Raw genomic sequence first — 24,852 nt, 5'->3', positions numbered from 1 at the left:
CATTAGAAACTTTGTTTCGCAGAAAACGAATGATGTATTGCCATCAAATGCACGATGAATAAATAATACATCCTCTTCCCTTTGTCTAAGGTGTTTCAAACTGATATTGTGGATAACGTGACCAAAAAACACAAAGAAACTCTCTTGTGTTTTCAATCACTAAGCCTTCCAACATATCACTTGACTTTTATCTCTCTATTTTTCTTTCTATTGAAATTCAAGCAATATCATGCTATCCTGGAACACCCTTTTGACACATGTATGCACAATATCTAAACCTGTCAATTTCAATAAGAGAAGTAATCTACTCCAATTGAATCAGCTCTGGTGTATCCTTTCGACAGATCCCTAAACATGCATCCAGATCTTCCAAAGACACAGTCTGTAAACACACAGATGGGACCAAACAAGCCAGCAGGCAGGGCCAATCAAATAACATTGAATGCAACATTGTTGGAATGTCCTCTCTCAGTTACTAAAATCATAAACCCTATAAAAGTGCAATGAATTCTAGCTTAGGCCTTCTTGGTGGGGGGACCATGCTGCTTTTTCGTTTAAATGGCTATCACCATGGCAACAGACTACCAATTTCCATCCCATCATCTTGCCTTTTTGTTGGAAAGGATAGTCCGGGTATCGGAGGAAAATTAGCACATCATGAAATACCATCAGAGTGCAGAGAGGGATAGATAACCAGTTTAACAGAATGAGGAAACAGGGGGTGCAATCTTAGATGACCTAACAACAAGATGGGTTTTGTCACCCTGCCCCATGTTTCTTCATCCTCCTTGTCTGTCTTTGACTATCCCCCCAAGTCAAGTTCACCCAGTAAAGTGAAGAAGCTGCAATGACAATCAGGCTTTCATTTGGTAGTCATGGACAGTACATGTCATTTATCCATCATTAAATCATCGTTAAAATACCGTCCGTTTATTTGCTCTTCCACTTCCTGTCATGGTGCATCACTTTGAGGAGAGCTTGACGAAAAATTACAAACACATTTTCATCTCTACCCTGAATGTTGAAACTGCTGTAATTTCCCCTAGTATCTCAAACTTGTACAAAGCCGAGAAAGAATTTACTCTGGGAGGAACTGAGTATGGAGATATATAGTGCATTGATGAACATAATACTGAGGAACATTGTGTAATTTGCTAATCTTTATTATTTCTGTCATAGATCACAATAATAATCATTCCATGAATAGTTGAATACAATGACATCTCATTCAAATTAACAAATACTTTAAAACCATATATATACATGTATCTTTCTTATTACCTTTCTTATTCAAATCAGAAAGAGCTATCATGACAAGCAACGAACTCCTGTCATGCTGTCTATACAAAATCAACAGTAGCATTGCTTTATAGCTTTTATTTAATTCATGAAGTAGAGTGACCTCCGATAAAGTTTTATATGACTTTGGCCTGAGTATAGTTTATTAATGTGGCCTGTGCTGGCTGATGATATGAGAGGAAAATGTGATCATCTAAGTCCTACATCTTCCTGTGCTATGAGGGCAGTATATTAGATAATCACAAGAAGCTCCACGTTTCCTGCTTCTGTTTTGAAATTACTATCAAACTATGGTAATGATGAAATATGCTCAATCCAAAACCAATCATTCTGAGTCTTCCTTCATGTATTACATTTCAGTCTTCATTCATGCATAATTTTTCAGTCTTCATTCATATATATATTTTTCAGGGGAGAGGGGGTACCGGGGTAGTATCTATGGCCCTGGAAAGCGGAGGTACTGCACATGTTTTACACCATAGGGCGCATGAAATGAGGTTGGTATGCTAAAATTAGAAAGTTTACCAAAGTTATCTTAAGTTTTGAGTAGAAACATTTTTTTTCTTGTCAATTTTTTTTCTGAACAAAATCACCTTAATTTTAATGTAACCCTTTCTTTTTTTTGCTTGTTATTTTTTTCTTCCAAAACCATTACCCCCTCTTCAAAAATTGTCCCCAGGCCCCCGAATAATTTAATAAAGAGAACACTCTGACAGTTGTAGATAGACATGTATTTCTCTAATAGTGTTAAACTTTCATTTGGGATCACCACCATAAATTGCTATGACTCAACATTTTATCATCTAATCCATGAAATGATGGTCCTATGCCTCTAGATATACATAGACAATATTCAATTGGGGGTACCAAGGGCAGGTGGATATGTTTCATGATGGACACATATTTATTTTTACATATCTTGAATGCCCACCATCAATTACATACAGGAGCCATACCGTAGTCTTCTGGATGAATTCAATCCTGATTTGATGAGGTTTTCATAGCGTCTTACTTTATTTTGAATTGGAATGTCAGGTATCTGGCGTTGCCTATAATTCTTCCAACATGGAGAGCCCATTAGAGGTAATTTTGTTACCAGAGTACGAAAGGGAAAGAGAGAGAGAGAGAGAGAGGGGGTGGGATGTGCCCCCCCCCCTTTGGTACCAATGACTGACAGACGGAAGGCAACTGTCAATCGCAACACCTGGATGCATTCCAATGGGTGTTCAACCCACACCTGGGTAATATCATCCATAAACCAGCGTCTGAGTGGTGTAGCTTTGCAGGACTGTAGCATTAAAGATGCGATCAATTGCTAAAAACTATAAGTCTACACAGTACACCACTTAATTATTTGTAATATCCCTTGTACGTTTCTTTGTTACACACCACCTAGGGAACTGTGTAATAAAAATTAAAATCAATGATGCGTAACTATCTATGGCAAAGCCTTCTGGTTATTACTACCACCATCATATGAAACAGAATTTCTGGATTCTTTGCTAAAAACATACAATAGCATTGGTGGCAATTCCCATCCAAATACTTGAGTAATTAATGAACATTAGCCTAGACTCAGAATAGCTTGAAAATTCTGAGTACTGTACATGTATACCTTGCTGTTCATTTTTCAGCAAGTATGTCCATTTCCAATTTTTTCCCAGAACAAAAACTGCTAATTAACATTCAATTAATTGACAAAATTTTTTGCGAGATTAGGTAACACAGGATGTAAAGTATGTGAGAATGGCCATACCTAATTCTTTAAGGAGAGAAATAACAGACTTAATAGTCCATGATACAAACTTTACAGGTTGTCACTGAAACACTGCCTAACCCTTTATAATTGACTTCATTAAATTTTTTTTTCATTTTATTCAACATCAACAGCTGATTTCATAGTACAGCACAGCACGGATATATCCAATCTTCCATCAAAAGTACACAGTTTGCTTTTTGGATTGTTGCCAAGTAAGAAGTCAATTTGTACCCATAAATTCCCAAGCTATCCAAAACTATTAGAGAAAATGACTGAAACATAACTGGAAAATGACTTCACTCCTAAAGAAACTGGAGAAAATAAAAAGACCAACTTCATGTACCCTTATTTTCAAACGACGACAAAACATGTTCATACTGACATACATGTTGACTTCATTGTACAGAAGTATTACAGACACTGGATTTTTAAATATCTAGCAGCATGTCTACAGCTATAACGAAACGTTACCCTCTTAACTTTTGTATAATCAAATTACTAAATTAAAGAAAATACCCCCCCCCAAAAAAAAAAAAATTAAATAAATAAAACAACTCACATGTGACTAGTGACTTGCATAATTTATGTTAAGACAAGACCATAAAAATGCATACTATGAGTATTAGATACATGTAGTACACACATAGTAAGTTTGGTAAATTGGAGGAAAATGACCAATTTTGTATACCAATAAAGCCATCTTTAAATTCATTATTCAAATTAACATTTAATTTCTTCCATTTTTACAAAATATCATTTATTAATATAACTTATACAAAATCATTTGTCATAAACAGATTTGTTAACTGAAGAAGATGCAATTCCCCGAACATTTGTTTCTATCTCTCAAATTCAACGTGATGGACTTCGAGAGATTCTAAATAGATTTAGTTCCTTAAAAAAAGGCCCACGTACAAACTTCATCATCTTGCGAATATGTTGTTCCCAAACATCCAAGCTATGCTATATGTCATTCACCTCAGCAGGTACACAAATGTGTCTGTATCTGGGTGTAATTAGGGTCTCTGCTAGGGCCAACCCACACAATACTGACCCAAATACCTGAAGTTGTGCCATCTCTATTGAGTGACGGACGGATGGACGGTGGATGGGGGGAAAGAAAGAAAGCTCTATTTGTGTCAACACCTGGGATACACACCTGGTGCACGTACCTGTGGTTTGTTTGCTGCACATATGGAAGGCATTAGAGAAGTTATCTGGGTCTCACGAAACCTTTAACCCACACATTGCCAAGAATAGCTTGAAAATGAACATATATCGATCATGACACACATGATGGAATTGTTTGATTTTCAACTAAAAAGACACCAAATAGTGGAATAATCTTGATTTCAAACAACGTTAGCAAACCATTCTTTTTTAAAACGAAAATGGGAATTGTGAATTTCCTCAGACTAATATGTTCCTGAATGCTAACAAAAACAATTGATTATGATGAAATAATAAAATAATTGATATAGCTTCATTTATCTGCAGAGCATTCAAGGGCAATTGACTCCATAAGTATTATTTAGGTACTTTAGTAAAAGTCAATGCCTATTCTATTAACAGGAAAGATGTGTCTTTCAAAGCAACTTTGATACATTCCTTGTTGTTTTTTCATGATTGAATTGAAAATAATAAATTACAAGATGCTTGTAAGATTCCAGCAGGAACATTCATTTTTAAAGGGGAATGAAACCTTTGGAACAAGTAGGCTTGTATCGAAACAGAAAAATCAAAGAATAAGAACAAAGAAATGCTTACTATATTTTCATTCATAAGTTTGCTTGCGGCGCGCGCAGTTGCTGGATGACGTCACCTATGGGGTTTTTCCACCAGTCATATATCATGCGTCGTGAATTTCGGGTACCTGGGTACCCGCCCGAAAATTACCACGGGTACCCGAAGACAAAAATACCCGAAAGTCCCAGGCCTAACACTGAAATAGTAATACATATTTGTACAATCCTCTGTTCCTAATTTAAGGGGAAAATCACAATACGCCAAAAGTTTAGCCATTCCAGAATGGCATGATTTTTATCATGAATCCATTATTCTAAAATCAAGAGGCCAAATATTTTCTTTACGCAATATGAGTATCACAGATTCATTTAGAATATGAAATACATGTAGTTTTCTTGAAGGTTCATTTCACAGTACCAATTACGTTCGATACAAAAACACACTTGATTGATGCACATACTTGTTTATTCAATTCGATTCAATGTTTCATAAAAAGTAACAGCCAAACAACAGGGGCCTGTTTTTTTTTACCTGAGAAAACTCTGAAAACTAAGGTTAGTCTGATCTCTGCCATTGACTTTAACACAGGGCAAAAACTCTGGTAAAAACAACCTGAGTTTTCTCAGGTAAAAAGATTTATGCAACGGGCCCCAGGTGTACAATTATTTGTCCCTCGAAAAAAGGAACACAACAACTCTAGATGATAGATAATGTTCCTTGCTTAAAGAAATTTGCTACTTAAAACAGCACAATGTCCCAATGGTATCCATTCCCCTCCTCCTCAACAAATATTACCAACAGAAAAAAGTCGATCTGTCAGATTTATATCCTTAATATATTTATTTACTTATTTCATTGTACACAATACAGCTAGACATATCATTATCCAATACAACATATGTATGTACATGTAATTTCTAAATAATAATAACAATAATAATAGCTGGATTTATACAACATATTTTGCCTAAGGATACAAAGCACTGCTATTACTACCCAAGCTGTAGCTTAAGCTACCATCACTGGCACTCCTGCCGGGTACCCATTCACCTCACCTGGGTCGAGGCAGCACAGTGTGGATAATTTTTTTGCTGAAGTAAATCAAACCATGGCTAAGTTTAAAACCCACGACCCGCTGTTTGAAAGCGAGAGTCAGAACCACTAGACCACAATGCGCCCATTTCTACTGATGTGTAGTAAGTGTAGTAAACAATATCTTTACAATTGTAGAATCCACTCATGAAAATTAATGACATTACTCTATTCGGAGGGGGGGGGATCTTGTGTCACCCCCCTAACAAAAGTTTTGCTGCTCAAATTTAAGCCAGACGTAAAATCTTCATGAAACATTTTACAACAGGATCTTTGCATTGATGTAAACACTTGAACACACTGATTTACAATACACAACCAGAGGGAAGCCTTACAAATTTGCAAGATCTGAGGATTTAATATTTTATTCTAAAAGAAAGCATATTTTGTATGGAGCTACAAACAAAGGTGACCAGATTTTTAAAACGAAAATACCAGCTCATTCCATGAGGGAGGGAAGTATAGAGTACATTATTCAGTTGAGCAATTATATGTAAGTATTAGTAGTCTTTCTTTAATCTGGTGAGGAGGAAGAAGTCTTATAACAACATATATGTTGCAAGTCTAAAGACTGGCTTTGGATGTTTTTTATAGCTTTGATAGTTCCCATGAATTTTCTTGTGAATGGTCTGATTTCTCAAAATTGAACTAAAAAGAAATCATACAAATACACACAGCGATCCATTGAAACCTTACAGCCTTGAATTCAGAATCATGAAACCAGAGAAAATACATTGATTGTTCAATATTTGTTTGAATATGGGTGTCTTAGATATATTCGATATGGGATGCAGGACAATATTGAGCATTCGTGTATGATTTGAGGCTCATTCAGGTATGGTTTGATATAAAATTACAGTAGACTCTCCATTAGTCGACCTTCCATATGTCGACTAATCAATTTAATCAAAGCATTATATCAGACCACAATATGCAATACATATGTTAATAACATCTTCTAAGTTCAATTTCGTCTAAGTCGAACAGATTACTGTGGTCCCAAGAGATATGACTTAGGCAAAGTCACCTGCATACTGATTCTGGTTTTTGAGGAATTACTTCCTGTCATTACCTATTTACCTCACCTGGGTTGAATGCAACACATTGTGGATCAATTTTTTGCTGAAGGAAATAACGCCATGGCTGGGATTTGAACCCACATCCCTTTTTTGAAGTCCAGAGTCTAATCAACTGGGCCACAACGCTCAAATGACTCAGCAACAAGGCTAGGCAAAAAATCTTGTGTATGAAGCCAATGCGATATGTTGCATTAAAATAAAAGTATGTAGCAGAGGCAAGTGACCTTTTTTAGGTTGCAAGGGTTTTAAATTTGTGTAAAAATCAATTTATTTTATAAAGGAAGTGTAAAATAACCTGTACAGACTCCAGAGTTGCACAGCTAAAGTTATTAATCATTAAACACAACTCATGACATAATTATGAAAATCATTATAACATCATATGACATGAGTCATGACATCATAACAAAATATGTGTGATGTCAATGAGTTTGTCAGCACACCTTTGCACCATTTTTTTCGACAACAAAGAGTATTATGCGCCTTAATTTGAATAAGGAGATTGGTCTTACCATGCTTGAACAATTTAGAAAAAGTTGCTGAACATTGTTGCACATATCACAGAATCTTTGTGAGTCTGATTATCCTGACATCAACATAAATACCACCATCTTGAAGCATAATTTAGTTTTAACAACCGGAAAGTACTCCAGAAAAATCTCTTACCTGTAGTCGACGAACTCTCTTGATTTGCTTGATCTTTCCATCATAATGGATGTGCTCTTCATCATCTTCTTCTGATGGATTCTAAAATATACAAATTGGGGAAAAAGAGAAGAGAAATAACAATTTGAATGCAATAACAAGGCATAAGCGATGTTGTGTCTCACTTTTTTTAAATATTGTTGGTATAAACCTGCATTTAAAAAAAAACATGGTAAACTGTATTAAGCAATATTTATTTTAATAATACTTTTTGCATATTTGGTGCTTAATAAATATTGCATATGAAGTATTTAAAATTATGATTTCAATACATGAGAACAAATTTTATACTCTGATTTTTGTGGTATTCAACAATCGCTTTTTCTGAAACCATTAAAATTATTTTTTTTTTTCATTTACACCTTCCAAGTCTTATAACATATAAACCTAATACATTAATAAATATCAAGTTTAATGACAGTATCTTGCATCTCATGCCAGAAATTCCAAATAGGAAAATATAAATTGGCAACAAAATGGGAATGTCAAAATCATTAACTGAAAACAAATCACTATTTCCAAATTTCTAACAAATTCTAACAAAATCGTAGATACATAGGTTATATTTTTAGACCAATTTCACAATGCAGTAGATTTAAAGCCCCAACAAAAAAACATTGAAAATTTGAAGAATATTAAATCTTTTTCTGAAAGAAGGAGACATATTGCGTGTTGTCCTAAATCTGTGCAGTGTCCCTTGAAACGACTGTCTAATCTTTACATTTGTAATACGTAAACAAACATTCTTTTCAAAAATCAAAGTCAAAATGGTAAAATAAAATTAAACTTCAGACATTTCATGTAATGGCTTCAAAATGTAATGTCCCTCATCATCAACCCCCACACAATTGTGTGTAAAATGAATGGGTGCACAAACATGGGCTACCATTGTTGTTGTCTTCAATTTTAGAAATGATCGCCATGTGTTTAGTTAGTAGGGTTTCTGCATAAATTTTGCTCAAATTTTGATGGTTCTGTGGGCAAAATTACTCTTGAGAACATAAAAAACAATAACAATTTTGAGAAATTTTACAAAAATTAATGTTTCATCTGAAGTTCAAATTTAGGCATGCATAGACAAGATTCCTACCAGTAGATCTTTAGCTCTATGTAACTCAGGCCTGATGTCTAATGCAATATCCTCCTTCTTGGTAGATCTTCTCTTCCTTGAAGTAGTCCTCTTTCTCATACGTAGAATCTCATCTACAGGGGTGTGGGCTTCAGCAGACCTTAAGATTGCAGAGATATAAATGAATTAATCTAATACATGTCCTCTTTATCAAACCTAGAAGGCCACACAGATATAAATAATTTTGAAATAAGTGCTCGATCTGTAGAAAGGCTTCATGTTTAAAGATAGCAGGAACTTTGGTAAGCTCATATAAAATATAACAAGAAACTTTGGGGAACTTGAATCAATAATAAATAAAGAAGAGTTTGGTACCGTAAATTTGTTTAAAAAAACATCTTTTTTAAGGCTATTTTACGAATTAATAATAACTAGAATCTCATCTGTGAAAGTATGGTAGAAATCATATATCTTTAGATGGAGAGACCAATATTATTATCCACAAATAGAGAAGTTTCATTCTTTCTCACAGCCTGGAATATTTGTACATAATAACCCCATCAAAAAATGTGATAGGTTTTGAGAGAGCATCCTCACCTCATATCAGGTTCATCACGTTCAATATCAGAAGAGGTTTCTGTGTGAGCACTACTTGGTCTTGGATGGGCAACAGCGACTGCTATCTCGACTGAAACAAAAATACAAGCGTACATAAACTTTAATATTGGATGATAACATCATTCTTATTTCAGGATATAAAGACAATGCAAGGATGCAATGTTGCCACTGGTGTTCATATAAATGAAATTACTTAAAATAACATTAACAATTTCAGATATTTAAAATGATATCAGTAGTATATATTCGTTTTACAACATAATCCTATAAAATTATACTTCTTTATTATCAGAATGACATCAATTGATCAGAGGAGAAGAACAAGAATCTTTAAATTCATGCACTTGTCTTTGTCTCAAATCTATTACTGCTTAATTTGTTGATTGCATTCCTCCTTGTTTACAGATTCTGGCCAACAGATTGTTTGATTTCATGTTGATTTCAGGTTCATTTCTTCATTCTGGGTGATGTATATATCACCCAGTGGGTTAGTTACAAAGCTCTTTGATGTAAATATCACAGAAGTATTTACTGTGTAATTAACAAATTGTCAATCACAGAAATCTACATGCTGCAACATGCATGTTTTCTTATATAACATCATTGAGTGCTGCAATAACTGCTGCACAAGACCCTTTTTAGAATTTCTATTTATTAATACATCTTTGACAACACTCACCTCTCAAAGGTAAATCTCAAAATACCTTGGATTGTATCTGAACTAATTATCATGCAGAAAATCAATACTTTTTATCACTGGAAAAAGCCGTATACTTGCAGTTTGGGTAGTTAGCTTTGATAGAATATGCAAAGTTTTTTTTTAAAACATGTTTACGTGTATTGCAGATTTATATATTAGCACCAAGCAAAAGAGAGAGAGAAAAATTACATTCTGAATGAATGTCAAGCTACGCATGAATTAGCTATCAAGCCTCATTCAGATATGCTGCAACAATGCTCAATATCATATTTTGTAGAAGACATGGTGAGACATACATGCATCGCCTTATTAACGTAAAAATATGTGAATTAACCATATATAATTTCTCAAAAGTTGTATGGACAAACTCATGGCATAAATGATTTTATAATGTTGTCACAAGTAACATTAATGCACATGATGTCATGCATTTATGCTATTTATATTTGATAATTGATTTTGATTGGCCCAGTTTTTTGTACCCAGGTGACAAAAACAAATAAACTTGGTGCCTATAAAATTGCAATATAGGCCTTTATATATTATTTTTACCTCATACCCTATTTAAATTTTACACAAAATTTTGCTGAGCTCTGTCACAAAATATCTGAACAAGCATATCATGAAACATGAAAGATGATGCCTTATACTTACCTACTTCTGAACAAACAGAGTCTGACTTAGATACCACAGTAGATTCTAGGATATTAGACACAAAATTGCAATTGCAGAAGATGATGTATGTTAATACATTGGTTGAAATGATCTACTGAGAAGAGAACAGAAAGATTGAAAGAACTGATACATGTACAGTATGCAAAAGCATTTGCAGAAAATGAGATGCAATAAATAAACTGAAGAAATATGAAAATACTTACCATGATTTTCTTATTTACGAGATAACTGGATATACTCAATTGATTTGCTAGTTCATTACGATTAACTTGCACGCCAAATAAAAAGTACACAATTTTCCTGCGCGCGCGCTGCATCTCCCAATGAACGCACTATCCCAAGATCATCGCGCAAATTGGCGTCCATTTCCTCTCATGAGCCTGCACGCAAGACATGTTGCCACGCAAGGCGAGGGGTAGGTGGGAGGGTACAAATGAGTATATTCAGTTATCTCGTAAATAAGAAAATCATGGTAAGTAGTTTCATAATTTACTATCAATAACTGGGATATACTCATTTGATTTGCTAGACCAACACGGATTCAACGTGAAGGGAGGCATGTCTAGACTAAGAAAGTGCGTACAAAATAGGGAGATGAAGATACAAAGGCCACTGCCTTAAGGACAGAGGAGGCAAATAAGGCCTCATGCGAAGTAAAGTCCTTAAGAACAAGGAAGTGAAGGAATTAGAAGAGCGCCAAAAGGCAGTCCTCAAGATGTCGTCTACGACAATTCCATTGAAAATAGCCCAAGAAGAAACGATACTTTAGTATCATTGGCCCTCGGCCTAGTGCAGTGGCGTACCTAGGATTTTTCACAGGGGGGGCAAAACCGTCCGCCAAAAATTTGACAAGCCAAAAAAAAAAAAAAAAAAAAGAAAGGTCTTCAATCACAAATGAAGGATTTCGTACCAGAAAAAAATTTGACAAGCAAAAAAAAAAAAAAAAAAAAGCTCGTCGGGGGGGGGGGGGGGGGGGGGGCAAAAAGGTATTTCAAGCTCGTCAGGGGGGGGGGGGGCAGGAATACGTCCTTTGCATGGGTTGTGGCTCGTCAGGGGGGGCAGACTGCCCCCTCTGCCCCTCCTGTAGGTACGCTAGTGGCCTTGTGTCAGAAGGATAACATCATCACCAACTGACTTGATCGTTTCAACAATCCAGCGTGAAATGATGTCTTGAGAAGCTGCCGCAAACGGCTCGCGCGACAATACAACCAACTGAACAGAGTTGGGAATTGTCTTAAGAATGGCAAACAAGACAAGGGTTAGAAGTCACGCCTAATCTACGCCAATCCTGGCAAATGTCCGGGAGCGATGCATAAGTATGCAAAGCTACGTACTGTAAATGGTTACAGATAAACGGAGACAAGAGGGATCTCGACTGATAGACATACGAAAGATACCCTGAATACCGACCCAAGAGGGAATTAGTCAAGCGTCAAGAACAACCGACAGGCGCCATGACGGATTAAACCATACAAGCTCAACATTTGAGAAGAAACTCAAGAGTTTGTATGATCCAATCTACAGGCCCGCCTAGAGGGTAGAATGGAGAGAGTTACCGCTGAAAGAGCCGTCGCCGTAAGCAATGCCCGGTCAAACTGTGAAGCTTGACGTAGAGGGCAAATTCCGAAATTCGGGAGTACCTGCATATTAATGGGGGAAACCCATGCAGGTGAACTCGCCGACGGCTCCCCGGGGTGCAGGCTGGCGGGAGAAATCTCAATCCGCTCAATGCCCGCCACCGGCAATAAGACCGACAGAAAGCAGCAAAGCGGCTGCAGCGTCCAACCAGCGACATTCGGGGGCTTGCCGACTTGCTGGGTGAGACCCATACGTCGGCAGCACCTGTACATATCGTGAAATCACCCATGCGGGTGAAAGGGCCGGCAATTTCAATGAAAAGGGCAGGTGGCTGGTGCGAGGCTGCTGATAAGCCCGGCCGTCGCGTAGCGGTGGTCTATAATGACGGAGAACACGAGGGTAAGAACCTGTAATGCTCAAGGACGTATTGATGCAACCTGTAAGGATGCAACGTCCAGCCGTCGGTCACCGAGAGCTTGCCGACATGTTGGGGCTTGGAAGCCGTATGTCGGAAGCACCTGCATAAAATCGGGGTCACCGTGTAGGTGAGCAGCGTTTCAATAAAAGCCCGGCGTGAGAGGGCAGGTGACTGCTTGAACCGCACGGTACTTAGCACGGCGGCTGAAGCTGACATGAAGCGTGGGGGGAATTACCCGCACTGCTCGTGGGCGTGTGAAGCAACATGAGAGTTACAACGCCTGACCCACAATTATCGGGAGTCTGGTGACATAATGGGGGGCGACGCCCGTATGTCGATAACACCTGTGTATTAGCGGGGATTTCCCTTGCAGGTGCGTGAGCCGGCGAATCATGAAATTGCCGGTTACTCTCCGAGGTGTGAGATGGCGAATGCTGCTTGACCTGCCCGGTGCTTGACACGGCGGTTTTAGCTGACGAGGAGCATGAGGATAAAAATCTGTCATGCTCGAGGGCGTTCTGTTGTAACATGAAGTTACGACGCCTAGCCATCGGCACAAGGATCAGAAAGAAAGGTCTGCCCGCGAAGCGGGGTTAGCGACCTAGAATTTCTTCTTCCTCTTCTATGCGGCCCCGCCGGGGGGCAGAAGAGGGCACAAGAGACAGGGGGGACGTGATATCTCACATGAGAAAAGTCACCCAAATCTGATCAAGCCGTTCAGGCACATGAACGCTAATTCCACGGTTCCACCTTTAAGGGCACGTGGACGCGATTCCACGGTTCCACCCTGATCAGATAATCGTGACATTGACGGGGTCGAGCTCACGTGTCTCTAGCGACTAGGGGCTGGTAGCTCTTTGCTAATGCTCCCTGACGGAGACTGACAAAGCATCGAGCCTAGTCTGTGCCGGGAAAAGAGTCCCACGCTCTTAACCCGATAGCCGGTGGGTCAAGCAGCCCTGGATGGAGGAGTGAGGTTATCTATACTAGTACAACACTCCCCAAAATAGGTTCAGGTCCCGTCGAGGGAACCTTGGCTATCACCTATTAGGCACGTGGCCGCAGCGCCACGGTTCCACCCTAAAACGCTCGGGCACGCGGGCGCGGTTCCACAGTTCCACCCTCTTGGGCACGTGGACGCAACTCCACGGTTCCACCCTCCTTTTTCCAGGGCACGTGGACGCAAACCACGGTTCCACCCTTTATAGAGGCCTTCGCAAAGGGTCTCACTCTCTTGCCCTCATACTCACCGCCGCTGTACTCACCGCCGGTAAATAACAAACAGGACCGACTTCTTAAACATGAGTTCTGAAACAAAGTTAAGAAGCTCAAGTGAGAAAAAAAAAAAGTTAAATTTTTTATTTTTTTATTAATTACACGAGACATGACGTTAATTAATTAAAAACAGAAAACGTCCAAGACGAAGAGCAGGATCAGCTAAGAAAAAAACACAAGTTTTTTTTTTGTTGACAAGGTCAAAAGAAAGTAAATGGAGCTGATCTGAAAGGAAGAAGTAAAAGCTTACTTCCCTTAAACTGGAAAGCCGAAAACTCATTACCGAAAACAAAGGACACTAATAAAGAACAGGGGGCTTCCCAAAAAGTTTTAAAAAAAATTCAATACAAAATAATTATTAAAATTAATTAATAATTAAACAATTAACCAATTAGTTAATTAATCTACCTGTCCAACATAGCATACGCTGTGGAGAGGAAATAAAATCAATTCAATTCAAGACGAGGCAAAGGAGCAAGTCAAGAATTATAAAGAATTATAAAGAAAAAGGGAAGCGTCGCATCAGTGCCTGCGGCATGCAGGAGAGCGCGGAGCTACGGGGAAGGGAAGCGGAGGCAACCCGTCTGTGAGAAAACGAAACTGACGGTTCAGAACTCACAAGTTTATTTGAAGAAAACGTGAATAAATAACACGAAGGCTCCGCGCAGAGAGATATAAATGAAATCAATCTAAAGCCGAAAGGCAAAGGATTGAAATAGGCAGTAAATATATAGATAAATATGTCAACAACGGACACTTTAAAAAAGCAAAGTGGGAGTGTACTTAGCTAACGTCTGATCACGGCGGCAGGCGAAAGTAAAAGAGGAAATGGACGCAAATTTGCGCGATGATCTTGGGATAGTGCGTTCATAGGGAGATGCAGCGCGCGCACAGGAAAATTATGTACTTTTTATTCGACATGCAAGTTAATCGTAATGAACTAGCAAATCAAATAAGTATATCCCAGTTATTGATAGTAAATTATGTTTTGTAAGCAGATCTTGAAGTCTACACTAAAAGTCTATGAAGCACTTTGAAAAAACACCTATATCTATTAATCAGAAAGCTGCTATTTACATACGAGTTGAATAATGAACTATTATATATAACAGTGGAATGAATGTGAGCGAAGCCAAATGTCCAGGATCAGCAGTGGATAAATGATCTTAAACCCTTTAACATGATGACATACAATCACTAATTACAATTGAAAAAAGTTTTTAGTGTACAAATTACCATGAACATACAAATGAAAATTAATTGTATAACTAATGCACTTTTACTGTTTCAGGGTACCGATAATACAGAACTGCCAATATGAACCAAAGTATTGTTATATAAAGCATGTGATCTACAAAGCTATTCTTATGACCTATAGAAATTCTGAGATTTGATTAACCAAGATCAAATTTGTCACAGACTTCTAACATCTGTCATCGATAATAAGATTTAACAAGACAGGACACCGATCTTAGGTGAAGAAAGGATACTACATATATTTTTGAAAAGCTTTTTTTTTTAGGGAGGGGGGCATGAGGAAGGGGTATAGAAGGATGGAAATTAGAATTACGCCACCTGTAAGAAAAATGATTATCATGCAAGATCACATTTGATGATATGATTTATATGACCACATTGCATGAAAGCATGAAAAAGGATTAGATGGGATATGAAAGCCTATCTACCTGATGATTCTGATTCAGTGTCTTCATGAAGATGTCTTCTTCTTAATTCAGAGATTCTATCAGTTACCATCCTCCACATCCTCTTCAAAGCTAGTGAACAAAATAAAAGAAATAAATTATTTAAAGATAACATCACATTTCATCCTTTGATAATTCATACTTTCTTAATATATGTGACTCGTCACATCGAAATGAGAGACAAGTCGGAATTTTTCATATCCAATTTTTTTAGTGATTATTATTCCCCGTTTCTTTACCTTTAATTTGATATATCACTCGACCCTTAAGAGTAAATATTAGTGGAGATATAAGCCTAAGAATGCAAGAAGAATTGGGCTCTTGAAAATAAAAATCAAGAGAAAAACGCCTTCGAAGTTTGACTTCCGTTTTGACCCTGCTCCATGCAAAAATCGATTTTACCACCGCCTAGCTAACCGAAATGCCCTAGTAACCGCTTGCCAAAAAAGGCGAAACGATTAACCAATGAAGAGGCTGCATTGAGAACAATAGTCAACTTGCAAGTCACGCGCGACCACAAGACGAAACAACGTTATCTTCTACACATCATTGGTTAAACCGGGGTTTTATAATAATCTTCGTGAAAGAAAAAGAATGCCATGATCTCCCTTATTAATGAAATAAAAGGCGGGGATAAAAGGTTGGCCCTAAAAACCTCCATGTATAGCCAGGGACCTTAGACCAATGCTGATTCGGATCGATATCAAGCACAACCAATATTTTATTCTAATACAGTAACAGATAAAGAATGAGAACATGCAAATGCCTTGTGCAACAAGTCTTTGTAAGATTGAATGATTAAATTTGGAGAGAGAACCCCCCCCCCCAAAAAAAAAGGCGACACAAACATCATAATAATAATAACAATATTTAAAATTTAAAAAATAAAATGAAATAAAACAAAAATCCGAGACATGACAGGGCGATGTCCCGAATGCTAAGCTTGATCGTAACATTAATTATCTAGTAAAGTTTAAAATGAGTGTAAAATTAATGTTCTTTTCATTACAAGTTCATATGCGACAAACTGAGTTATCAAATGATTGATATACATTATGTAATTTTAGATTTATTGCAATTTTGTCTTCCTTGGTATATATCAAACCAATGAATAAGAAAAATAGCTTTCTTCATGACAACTATCATTCTCATACTGGCAATGATCGAATCAAGCGAAGGGTGTGGTTTGTTGAAAGAAAGTTCAAGTTCCCCTGTTAGTTATCCCTCGAAAATGGGATGATTCCCCCACCCCCAACACACACACACACACAGGTCAGGCCTTGTTTAAAATTTCGCCTTTGGAATCAACTTGACCCTGTTCACTGTCAATAGGCCTACACTGCGTTGCGAAGAATGAAAGGGAAAACAACGGGGATTTCTCCCCTTCTTTCTTTTGTCGCCATAAGAAAGCGCTAGAATGAAAAGACCTTTATTGATTTTTTATTTCTTTTAAAGACATTTTACCATGTAAATGCGTATCCGCCAAGCGAAGTTGCCAAGATCGATACAGAGGCGTATAATCATCATTATCATGGGTATCGTGACTGGAGAATCCAAATCTATACTCATTTCCCACGAAAAAAAATGAACTCGTCGAATCATTTGTTTTTATATTACCAAAGGTTTTTGAAATAGATATCAATAAATGAAATGTTTATCGTTGTCAGTTTACTTCATTTCAAGAAAGTTTCTGATAGAAATATTGATTGAAGAGCCTGTGTATGTCTATTATTATTATTACCAAGTTCCATGTTAAACCTTAAAACTAGCCGCCATTTTAAATCAAATTGCAGGTATGATTAAAATGTTAGGCAGCCCGGTTGTGTTTAAAGTTCTCTGTTTTTTTCTTGACTGTTTTCGTAATTTTCCAATCGAACTTTTGACTCATTCCATTCTACCGTAATTTTCCGCTGTTAATTGTTTGCTATTTTGTCATCTTTGTTGTTAATTTCCCTTTCTTACTAATCACGCTAGCATATTATTTTTGAATGATTTGTTCTTTCTCACATGTTCTTCTTTCTTTCCTTTCCCTCTTTGTATGTTTTTCTTACTTTTTCATAGGCGGATCCAGCTTTTGGGGAAAGGGGGGGGGGGCGTACCGCTGAGCGGCGCACATATTTTTATACATCACCGGCGCCAAAAAAGAAAATTTTGAAAAAGGGTAAAGTCTGACCCTGTCAAATGCTCTTTACTTTCCTTATCTTTTATTTTTTTAAGCGGCGCCTTTTCTTTCTTTTACTTTTCTCAAATATTAGGGGGGCGTGCGCCCCCTCTGCCCCCTGGATCCGCCATTGTTTTTTCACTTTCCCTTTTCTTCCATTTCTCCTTTCCCCCTTTCCTCGCTTTCTTTCCCTTTCCTCTTTTTGCTCCCTTTCTTCCCCCCTTTTTATGGCGATGAAATCAGCAAGGGCAGCCTGCCCCCTGCCTGTTACACCACTGATATTATTTTACGGGAGGAAAATGGAAATTTTAGAGAAAGGACAACAAAAAACAATAAAAGCTGTACAATATTTTTTCTCATGTTTTCACTGTATAATACCGATCCCCTCTCTCTTGTTCTTGTTTTCGCTAATTCCTTTCCATCTCTCTCTCTTTCTGCTCTGTTTTCACTTATTCCTTCCCATCCCTCCCCCTTAAAGAACGGCTGTCATAAAAAATAGACGATCGAATGGGGAGAAGAAGGAATTATATAGAACAAAAAAAAGAGCGAAAAGTGAGAGGAATAAGACGTTTGGATGAGTAAGAGAGAGAAGGAAAAGGGGAAGAAATGAGGTAAAAAAATTAGAGCAGATCGACGAGGTAGGAGAAAAAGAAATGGAGGGGGAGGAATAAGATTGTAGGGATGAGCAGGTGAGAGGAAGAAGGAAAACAGAAATATATTATATTAAAGAGAAACGAAATAAAAAAGAAGAGGAATGAGACGGTGAGTGAGGGAGGGAGAAAAGAAAGAAGGAAAGAAGAAAGAAAACCGGCAAAAAAAGAGAAGATCGAAGGGTGAGAAGAACGAAAAAAAGAGTTATGTAAATAGAAACGAAAACGAAGAAAAGGGGAAAATAGGGAAAACAGGTGGAGGTTGAACAAAGGGGAGAGAGAAGGAAAGGAGGAGAAAATAATCGACAAAGAAAAATAAGAGAAGATCGAAAGGGGAGAAGAACGGAAAACAAAAGAGGAATTAACAAATTAGAATTAAATAAGAGAAAGGGGTTGAGGAAGAACAAGGAGGGAGATTTGGGAAGAAGAGACCGAATGATCTGAATGAGAAGAGCGAACGAAAAGGGGGAGAGGGGAAGAAAGGAATAAATAAAACACAAGAAAGACGAAAGAAGAAACTAGGAGAATAACAGAGAGGGACAGAGAGAATAGATCTGGGCACAGTTGAATGGGACAACATGGCAATGACTTTTAGGAAATGTTAATTTCAATAGGTGTATTTTAAATGACTAATATTTTAAATCAATATCGTATGACCCGTATACCATTATAAAAAAATAAAAAAAATGCAGGCCTACTGCATGGTCCTTTCGGGCCATATTTCATTGGTCAAAGTCAGGGGCGGATCCAGGATTTAACAAAAAAAAGGTTTTCAACCATAAATTAAGAATATTTCGTAACCGCCAAAAAATTGACAAGCAAAAAAAAAGAATAGAAGGTCTTCAATTTCAAAAGGGGGTACATCCCGGGCTACATCTCGGCTTCAATGGCATTTTTACATTACAAATTTTAATTTTTCTTCTCAAGGGTGGGGGGACGTGCCCCCCTGGATCCGCGCCTCAGTTGTCGAAGTCAATATTCTACTGTCTCTGACTTCCTGTTATTTCTAAAAGTTATTTCTTTCTCTATCGTTCATTCAAACATGATAAACAATTGAAGGCAAAAATAATTGGAAATAATGAAGCCCACCAAGCTTTCATGATAAACTTTTTTTTATTGTTAATGATACTGCAGATCAATTAACCCACATCCGCGAACATAAATTACTTTTATAGATTTTAAACCCTTTCTTTTGAAAAGTTTTCTCTTCGAAACATCCCGATTACTTGCATTATCACAAAAATAACCCTTTTGAAGTTGAATCCCGTTTGTTAACTTTTGTCAAGAAGCCGCCTTTTCAATTTCAGAATACGTATTGAAAGCGATGCTTTTGATCTTTCTTTTGAAGCTCATTGAACCGATCAATCGAGCGAGCGGCCAGCTGTACATGAGTTTAAATGAATAGCCAATCAACAATGGCGTACGTCGCTAGGGGCGGAGCTTAGTATGAAGCAAAATTCGATCAAGTCGAGCGTGCCAAGTATCAGAAAATCTCGAACTGACCGAAAAAAACACTCGCAGAAAAACTGTTTTTTTATCACTTTTCCGTCATCAAATTCACTCATTGTTTTCACAGAGTATTTATGAAACATGGAAGAATCAGAAAATGAACAAAATTTTTTTTTCAAACTTTTGACTTTTTTAATAGTTTGCCGAATTTCTAGGAATTTTGATTTGCGACTTCTCTCTCATTTCGGTATGATCGATCACATATAAGGAGAAAGGAGAAACAGGATAAGGGTTAGGGATGCAATAGTGCTTTTAGTTTAGATTAATGAGGATTATGATTAGGATTGTAATCAGGTTTAGGCTTTATACAAACTTTCATGTTTGGCTGAATTTTCATCAGGGCAATTAATTGTCAATTGAGCAAATGTCACAAATTTACTGTTAATAAAAATATCTATTGCTAGAAAAGAATTTTGACAAGAGACATGTATCATTTTGAAGACTAATTAATTGAAGTGAGATAAAATCAATTGATTTGAATCAAATTGAATTGAATCTAATTAAATTGAATTATACTATCTTATATTCAAAGAAACTTATATTTGAAAAAAGTTATACTATTTATGGCAACTCCCATAGGAACTCAGAAGAAAAGCTGCATGCTGGTAAACGCCAAGCTGGTATTTAAAGGTCAAGTCCACCCCAGAAAAATGTTTATTTGATAAAAAGAGAAAAATCAAACAATCATTATGCTGAAAATTTTATCAAAATCGGATGTAAAATAAGAAAGTTATGACATTTTAAAGTTTCACTTATTTTCAACAAAACAGTGATATGCACAACTCGGTGACATGCAAATGAGACAGTCGATGATGTCCATCACTCACTATTTCTTTTGTTTTCATTGTTTGAATTATACAATATTTCATTTTTACAGATTTGACAATAAGGACCAACTTGATTGAACCATATAGTATTAAACAATGCTAATTCCACATGTTCTGGGAGGAATTAATCGTTGTTTCACATGACAACAGAGAGAAAATTGAATATTTCATATTTTGTATGATAAAATACAAAAGAAATAGTGAGTGAGTGATGTCATCAGTCTCCTCATTTGCATACTGACAAGGATGTGAATATAACTGTTTTGTAAAATTAAGCGAAACTTTAAAATGTCATAACTTTCTTATTTTACATCCGATTTTGATGAAATTTTTAGTGTTATGCTTGGTGGATTTTTCTCTTTTTATTTGAATCAATCTTTTGTTGGGGTGGACTTGTCCTTTAACCAATTAAAATAGGAAACATTTTATGTCTAAGTTGATCAGGCATAGTGGCAGATATAGACAACAGATCTTGGATCTTTTATCAAAGTGGAGACAATGGCAGAGCGGGGATTCAAACTAACAACCTTGCGATTACGAGTCCAGTGCTCTAACCACTAAACCACACGACCCATTACTCAAACTAAACTGAACTATATAGCACTGAAATGAAGAGATAGGTAAAATTGTGCAAATAATAAATATAAAAAATATGACGTACAAATAGTGAATAGGCATGAGTGTAATGGTACAATATTTTGCATTCGAAAGAAAGATGCTGTATTTGATGAGGCAAGTTGAACCGAGTGTCCCTCTTTCACCTTAAACCTTAACCCAATGCAGAAATAAGAATATTCGCTATTTGTGTTGTACAATGCATCAAAGATAAGAAAACTGTGAAGAATAATTAACAAAGATTTAGTCTGGAAACATACATGTTATAGAGACACCATACTTACCAGGTTTTGGTATTGATCCAACTAGGACTACTTCATCATGATGTACCATAATATCAGTAAGGTTCCAATAAGCTTCCCTCCAGTCTACAGCATTCTCACTCATATAGAACTCAATCAGTTGAACAAGATCAGGAGACCCATGGGATGCTCCTGTAAAAAAAGAAAATGCATATTTTCAATAAGAGTCCAATTCAGTCCAATAGTCATTTGACATATCATCATTTCCTATCGATCATAAAGCGCCCTGCATACATGACTCCATGATTGGGCCACGAAAATTCACATAATACACTATCCAATCTGGAACAACAACTTAAGACCAGAGTGTAAATAATGTGAAAACTTGAGTTAAGAATAAAAAAAAGAAAATTCATATTTCATTATACGAAATAGACATGTAATGAAATACTCTGAAAACTTTCTTTGCAGCGCCAGATCCACAAGGCTTTATCTCTTTAATTGTTGAACACCAAACAGGGTAGCAGTAACTCCCATCTTTTGGTCTGACACAGCCGGGGTTTGAACCCCGACCTCCCAGTTGTGAGACGGACGCTCTACCAACTGAGCCAACACGCCTGTTACAGGCCATAGAGACATGGAAAATTTGATCACTGTCTGAGGTCATGTGTTCTAGGTACCAAAGGGGTATAAATTCTTTTGGTCATCAGGTGTAGTTAACCTGAAATTTTATTACTTTGGTCCAAACTTGATTGGACTGATTTTTTTTAGCAGTGTAACACATTCCTACAGCAAACACAGCTGTACAAATATTGGTGTTCAGCATCTGTCTCATATCAAATAACCATTTCAGTTTAGTACAATATAAATAGAACAGATAACAAAGACATTTGAGAGGAGATTAACTTCAGTTTATAGTTGATCCCAGTTGAAACCAATGACAAAAAAGTTATAACTTATCTACTGACTAGAAAATTTTCCAGATTTTTTCATACTAGGGGACACATAGCATTGCGGTAACAAAGACCCCCTCTCTGCCTTGCATCATACCCGAATACACCTCAATTAAACACTAGTAATTTTCACATGTAAATGCTCACCTAATAGTAAGCATTGGTAGCGCCAGAGCTCTTCTTGTGAGACAAGGAATCGCCATCTCCTACATACCAACTCTACCTGTAGTAGGTCCTTAGGAGATAGCATGTAGAAGATATGAAGAAGAACTTTATCTGGAAGGCTGTTGATATCCATACGATCCTCTAACCTGGTAAAATGACCATATAAAACCGATTATAATTTGAGGAACATGAGCAAATAATATTCCAGAACAATCTTAAATGTTTTACTGGTATCATTAGTAACCAGAAACGGCACATAAGTTGAACTGGTATATAAAACAAAAAGATCAAAAGGATATTCTTCTCATCTGTAATGGGTTTTTATTTCTGCTTTTCCTCATCTTGAATTATATTTAGTGCAAAACCAAATTTATGGAGCTCTTTTGTAACTTACATTAATATAAACATTTTGGGAATGAATGCTTGTTAGTCCTTAAATTTTTTACCCATAAAAAATAATCATCAATGTATTAAAAAATTCTACAATAAATTTTTAATTTTAAATTCTTAATAAATATCAAGCAACAAATCTTTTCACATAAAAATGATGGTTTTTATTGAGACACAAATTAACCATCAGATTTCTATCAGTCTTTGAAATGTAACCATATCTATACCAACATCTCACATAATCCATGTTTGTTACGAAAATAGATGCTTTTTTTCAGTGGATAGTTAATCAAGATAATCAGAACAATGTATCCCTGACAGCACATGAAATTGAATGAACATAAAGTTGATCTTTACAAACCTCAGACTGAGACTCGGTCTTAAATAAGATGTCAGTTTATAGCAGTTACAGATGAATATTTCAGTAGACTCAACACATTCTTCAATAACTAAAAAAATTGTTTATATGATTCTAGATTAGCATTAAATTTAAAGTACCAAATATTTCAAAGAGCAGAAAATTCTGCTTTCACCCATGTAATTACATAAAACTGCTTTTAAAAAAAATTATCACACAGTAGTAAATACTGATGTATATTCATCAAATGCAAAGACGAGATTGCACAGCAAGAAAAGAAAAAGGGTGAGGGCAAGTAAAAAATTAAAAAATATAATGAAGAAAAAAATATTAGTCAGCAGTACACAACCCACCATGCAAAACATAAGAGTGCAGTTAATTGTTCGAAGGCAGTGCAAAAGATACTTTTTTAATTTTTTTATAAATAACTGGAAATGACTGAAGTCTGCCATTCTCTGGGTTTCCACAAGACACACACACACAAAAGCTCGCTATCGAACTGAGTGAGAAAGCGCTGCCTTTTTATATCCTTAATTTCTACCTCCTTCTCCCCTCCCTCCTTCCCTCACTCTCTCACACACTGTCTCTTCTACCCTGTTGTTACAGGGTAGATGGCCCTTTGGGCCTGTTGCATCAAAGGTACCATTATGGTACAGTGTAACTTTGCCATCCAATGGTATCTTTCATGGAATCCTTTAGTCTGATGATCATCGTTACCATGGTAATTACCATTGGATGGCAACGTTACCATAATAGTAACTTTTATGCAACGGGTCCCGGGGGTGATTATCTCTCTGTACATCCCTTATCTAGAACTACTTCTTTCTTCTAAATAATAATCATTGTTAGCTTCACAAAACGGCAATACCAAAAACCCTCTTGCAATAAGCAATGGCACAAAAAGCAGTCAGGAAAGATTAATCAAAATAATTTTTGTACAATCACAAAACATGCAAATAAATATGTCACATACCAATTCACATACTGATGTAACCTGAACATCGGTTTCAGTTCAAAGAGGAAATGCATGCATGCCATCATTATTAATAAATAATTCATAAAGCAATAAACATATTAGAATTGTTCTATATGATGTTACTTCATACTATTAAATTAATAAGCATGGGACCTAAATCTTGTTAGACAATTTCATTATATAATTTAGGGTTAAGATCATTAGTAAAGGATATATCGATTGGTATCATAAATGAATAAAAGAAGAACAATATTCATAGGATACTTAAGGGTGGCATTATGTGTTCTATT

At 36.6% G+C, this 24,852-nt stretch overlaps 1 protein-coding gene across 1 annotated transcript in view; it reads right to left on the bottom strand.

Moving 5' to 3' along the window:
• Nucleotides 1-304: 304 nt before the first annotated feature.
• LOC129264995 (uncharacterized) overlaps nt 305-24,852 on the bottom strand; it is a 31,841-nt gene continuing 7,293 nt past the window's right edge. Inside the window, exons 5-13 of the mRNA XM_054902969.2 lie at nt 24,560-24,580; nt 22,821-22,984; nt 21,763-21,912; nt 15,699-15,788; nt 10,722-10,766; nt 9,347-9,437; nt 8,771-8,909; nt 7,642-7,722; nt 305-382 (exon numbers count right to left, since the gene is read on the bottom strand). Of these exons, the coding sequence (XP_054758944.2) occupies nt 305-382; nt 7,642-7,722; nt 8,771-8,909; nt 9,347-9,437; nt 10,722-10,766; nt 15,699-15,788; nt 21,763-21,912; nt 22,821-22,984; nt 24,560-24,580 (859 nt within the window). The remainder of the gene's footprint in view (nt 383-7,641; nt 7,723-8,770; nt 8,910-9,346; nt 9,438-10,721; nt 10,767-15,698; nt 15,789-21,762; nt 21,913-22,820; nt 22,985-24,559; nt 24,581-24,852) is intronic.

Source organism: Lytechinus pictus, chromosome 7 (genome assembly GCF_037042905.1).
Source record: "Lytechinus pictus isolate F3 Inbred chromosome 7, Lp3.0, whole genome shotgun sequence".
Lineage (NCBI taxonomy): Eukaryota > Metazoa > Echinodermata > Echinoidea > Temnopleuroida > Toxopneustidae > Lytechinus > Lytechinus pictus.
This window is presented reverse-complemented; position numbering and strand designations above follow the sequence as displayed.